This window comes from Mixophyes fleayi, chromosome 2 (assembly GCF_038048845.1).
Source record: "Mixophyes fleayi isolate aMixFle1 chromosome 2, aMixFle1.hap1, whole genome shotgun sequence".
Lineage (NCBI taxonomy): Eukaryota > Metazoa > Chordata > Amphibia > Anura > Limnodynastidae > Mixophyes > Mixophyes fleayi.
The window spans coordinates 115,411,620-115,416,619 of record NC_134403.1 but is presented as its reverse complement, the minus strand read 5'-3'; the positions used below and the strand labels follow the sequence as shown (position 1 = coordinate 115,416,619).

The 5,000-nt window shown below is 39.5% G+C and overlaps 1 protein-coding gene across 1 annotated transcript in view; it reads left to right on the top strand.

The window, feature by feature from the left end:
* OBI1 (ORC ubiquitin ligase 1) overlaps positions 1-5,000 on the top strand; it is a 13,420-nt gene that overhangs the window by 4,641 nt on the left and 3,779 nt on the right. Inside the window, exons 4-5 of the mRNA XM_075199874.1 lie at positions 525-767; positions 4,178-4,266. Of these exons, the coding sequence (XP_075055975.1) occupies positions 525-767; positions 4,178-4,266 (332 nt within the window). The remainder of the gene's footprint in view (positions 1-524; positions 768-4,177; positions 4,267-5,000) is intronic.

The window sequence follows — 5,000 nt, the reverse complement described above, 5'->3', positions numbered from 1 at the left end:
GCTGTATTGTCTTCATTTACTTTGCCCTGTTTTCTGACAAAATCCTATATATGGTATAAGGAAAAAAGCTATAGAAAGATGGCTTCAGGAAGATAATGGTTTATCTAAATTTTATTTCTGGTGCCACGTGTAACGATTATTATTCCATTTATCAGTTCTAAGGAATGGAAAACTTACTTTAGCTGTAGCTGAGCTATATGCCACATGATGTGCATACCGTCACCACTTTTGGAAGATGGAAGACCGCAATTGTTCGGATGCCAAAACTTTATTATTGGTACAAAGTTGTGCAAATAAATACATGTCCATGAATCGGAAGTACAGACTGACTCATATCTAAAAATATTCCCAGTATTTTAGAAAATGAGGTCTTAAACATCCATATCTGGGTGAGAAGGCTGCAAACTTAGAGTATCGTGGTGCTTGTGTTACGGTTGAATCCCAGTAATTTAATTTTTATGTAAAAAATAAACTGGAAAATTTTGCCAACAGCGTGAATTGTCTTTAACGTTTGCGTCTTTTAGGATGAAATAGAGTCTCTAGTAAAAGAGTCAGAAGAGCTAAAAAGAACAAATCTTAAGTTAGAGGAGCAACTTCGTGAATTAGCGGATCCTGCTGCCACTTTGTCACCCTGCCATTGTGGAGACAATCCAGCCGATGATAGAAGCAACATTAGTGATGAACTGCTAGTGGAGTGGAACAGAAAGCTTGACATGGTGAATGCTGCAAACAAGAAAGTGACAGAAGACATAGAAAAGCTAAAAGAGGTAACTTTTAGTCTGGTGTGAGTTGCATGTTTTGTTTATGTATTGTAATGCAGGGATTTGTGTAGTCACCATTGTATGGCTGTACTTGATGAGCAAAATACGTTTACTGTCACCTCTCATTGATTCCAAGCTAATTGTTTTGATCTCCTGTGTGCAGTGTTCTCTTTCTATAGGTCTGTGGGTGACTAAAAGCTCAAGCTAAGATTTAGGTCCTCTGTAGCCTACATTATACCATAATTGTGAACAGAAGTGCAAATAAATCTTACTTCTAGGGTATATTTTGCACTTGCAGTCCAAGCAGATAAGAGTTTTCTCAGTTAACATGCTTATATACTGCTAGAACTGAGAAAGTAGTACATATTGTAGAGACATACATCTCAAGTGTCATTTAGTTGCAAGGAAGTAATGTTGATGGATACATATAAAAATGGTTAAAGATGTTGCACTATCTACCAGGGAAATGCCTGTCACAGTGCTAAAATAAAATGTACTGTAAGGCTTAGGCATTTTTTATGCTGTTTTGACAGGATTTAGACATTGTGTTAAAGGTTAACACTGTATTTGTTTGAACAGAATAGCACGAAAAGCTTTTGGTGCTTCAGTTTAAACCCAATAAAGTTAGGTATGTGACACGGTGATGCCGGTTGCACTTCACACTTTAGTCCCCCTGAAGGTCGAAAGTGTGCAGAAAAAGGCACTGGTTAGTTACATGCTGCTACAGAGTCTATCTAGCCAACAATTGGATTTAAGATGGGGTCTTTTTTTTTTTTTTTTTTTTTTTTTTTTTTTTTAAATGTTCAGTTTAAACAACCTTTTATTTTTCTGTTGGGTAGAATGACACTAATACTTTGTATGTCTTCTCCAGTATATATTTGAAATTTGATGTCATGATCTCAGCTTTCCTTTGTTTTCATCAAATGTTGTGAATGTTTTCTTACATAAGGTTAGGTACACACTGATGAATTTTCGGACCAACCTGTTATCTCAAACAGTTGTACCTATGACCGAAGGTCCGATCAGTCTGGCGATTCATGCATACACACTGACACGATTTACCTTCAGATCTGTGCTCTTCATCTGGTCCTCTAGTCTTCAGAGAATGACTGCAAAATATTCATTCATTATTGTCACACTAATTAAAACCGCCTTGTTATAGCTATCCACTTGTCCTAACAAGTTTCTATGTAGTAAAATATTCTGTCTCAGAACGAACAAATGAATTATTGCTACTACAGCACTCTCTACATTTATTCACTGGGGCATTCATTGCTAACATCTTCTGAAAAGAACAGGACTCTGTAAACTCTATGGAGACCGTGAGCATGAGTGCATACACACTACATGATCGGTCGGTAAATATATAACCGTACAACCAACCAAATGAAACGATGATCGCCACTTTTTGGACAACTATATCATCGTGTCACTATACACACTCACACGGTATCTGACCAAACGGTCGGATGTCGGCTGATTTGGAGGTTTATCGTGCAATCATCGGGACAGTGTGTACCTAGCCTAACTCCTCTTCACTGAATATTTCTAATTTAGCTGTTTAATACAATCGCACTTGCTTGTTTTTTTGTAAATGTATCCTCAGTTTAGCTGCTGGAATTTAGCACTGACTTGCATTGTTACTGGGTGCTTGCCAGAGGTCTATCTCTGTTTCAGTGGGAACCTGCTTCTTTTACAGCAGAGTAGAAATTGTGGGCATTCAGTTTCTGACATCTGCAGCCAAAGCTTCCTGAGCCCTGCTCATCAATGTTCAGTATTACAGAGGTACTCTTGTCTATAGCGTATTTGTTATTTTGACATTGTACTTTGTGTGATGTTACAATATATTAAATCACCAGTAAACCTAAATTTAGGTTATTTTTTTATTTTTTTTAATGCAACGCTTCTAAACTGGCCCTCTTACCCAGGGCCGGATTAACCATAGGGCTAACTGGGCTACAGCCCAGGGGCCTATGGCATCCAGGGGGCCCTTGAAAGTGCTCAGCAGTAGTATTGATCGGTCGGGGGCGGGGCGCGGGCAGCTTGGATCACGGGGGGGGGGGGCCTCACGGGGGAATGGAGGCCACCTTAGCCCAGGGGCCTCCATTCCCTTAATCCGGCCCTGCTCTTACCCCTACTCTGCCGGAAAACAGTTTCTCCACTTCTCACATAGCTGACTGTCTCTGTTGCCCCTCTTATCCAGTCTGTAATCCAGAAGGGGGGAGGCAGGAGCATGTTACAACAGTGTTATTAATTTACTGGACCACAAACTAATCCTAACCAACAGTGGTCTTCTGATCAGGAATGAACAGTTAGTGAAAGGGGCTGACAAGGCTTGTACCCCAATGGAGGTCCACTGCTGTTAGCAAAGGAACTAGAAGATGCGCTAAGAAACAGTAATACTTGTCAGTTGAGGAAAACCATCAGCTATTCTGCTGCTAACTGGTGGGATGGCCTGAATGTGTAGTCTTGTATTTGTAGATCGCAAGGAAATCCTTGGTGACTAACTTCCTAAAATGTTGCAGTAGGGGCTGCACTGTCCTGTATGTAATCAAATTAGACAATGCAATGATACCTGCAGATTAATTGCCATGAAAATGGTAGATTGAAGCGTTTCTTACTAACCAATGACTTTTGAACAAATCTTGGGATGTTCTTTGTTGTGTTCAGTGTGAAGTACCTGCTACAACCCACTGTCTAACAGAAGACCCTCTGTGGGGACTGAGGCACCCCTCAACATACCTGATGAAGGTATTCTATAGTCAAACCATTCTGGGCCACCACCCTTGATGTTGCAGAAATTGTCTGTAAGAGACCAGGCTCTTCTGGAACAATGCTACTACATTATACCTTCTTTCTTGTCTGTGTCTCAGATGAACATATATTCTCCTCCGGAGATACTTGGGTTTAAGGCTGAAATGGTTAAACTGTTGGCATCACCCAGATTTTCTCAAGCAGAAAGTGTGTGAAGAGCCAGCTACTCATTGTTGTGAATTTACTTGAAAACTGAATGCTTGGCTTTGCGAGCCTTCTTATTTCACATTTAATGTCTTGTTTTATTTAGTCAAGAGAAGAACATGATCATCTATTTTGCTGATACCTGCACATTGTAATTTTACTTGGCTACAAAATATCTACTCATGTGAAAAAACATGGAAAAGCAATTAGTACATTTCCTTAATGACTTTCTGAACTAACTGCAAAGCTTTGTTTGGCTCCCTAGATGGGGGACTTGCATTGTGTTTAGGGAATATGAATACAAAGTGCCATTTCTGTCCCAGTGTTAATTAAAAACCATGTTCCCGCGTTGGCAAGACACGTCTGGTTTTCCAATGTACATTTTAGTTTCAGAGAGGTACCTGTTGTACTTGTATTAAGCGTTTTTTTTTTTTTGTTTTTTTTTTTTTTTATTGTAGGAAAATAAGAAGCTGAAAAATGAGAATATTGAATTTGTGAGAGAAAATTTAAGATTGAAAAATGAAGTAGACATCCGGTCACCACAGAAGTATGTGTTTATTATTATTATTATTATTATTATTATTATTAATTTTTATTTATAGGGCGCCACAAGGTGTCCGTGGCGCCGTACAGGGACAAAACGAATTACAATACAAGGTGAGACAGCACAGTACAGTAAACAGTAAGCACAGTAACTCAGTAAGCTCAATGCACAGCTAGAGAGGGCGGGGAAAGGGGGAGGGAGGATCGGCAAACAACGGAGCCCAAGAAGGAGGGCGCGGAAGACAGGGAGACCCCCAGAGGGGACGGGGGGAGGATGGTCCTCGAGGAGGAGGGCAAAGTAGCTGGAGAGCAGAGTTAGAAGTGGTGGAAACAGGAGGAGAGATGGCCCTGCTCAGAGGAGCGTACACTCTAAGGGATTGTTTACCTCACACTTGTGCACTGGCTTTTCTTTTAACCCTTGAATAAACCAAATATGTTATGGATACTGTTGGCATTTTATGTCAAATAAAATGGGCATATTTGCAGCGCATATTAGCGCTGCTACTTACTACATTATATAATATATTATCTGTGAAATAATAGAAAATTGTCTGTGCTGAATGACACACATCCATATTTTATTTTTATTTTTTTTATTATTTATTTTTTTTGAATGAACATGTGACCAGAATCTATATTTAAAATGGAGAAGTCAGTCAGATTAATATACAAATTCTTCCATAGCAGCAGTTATATTCTAGAACGGCAAAAGTACATTATTTTGGGGGCTCCGTCCAT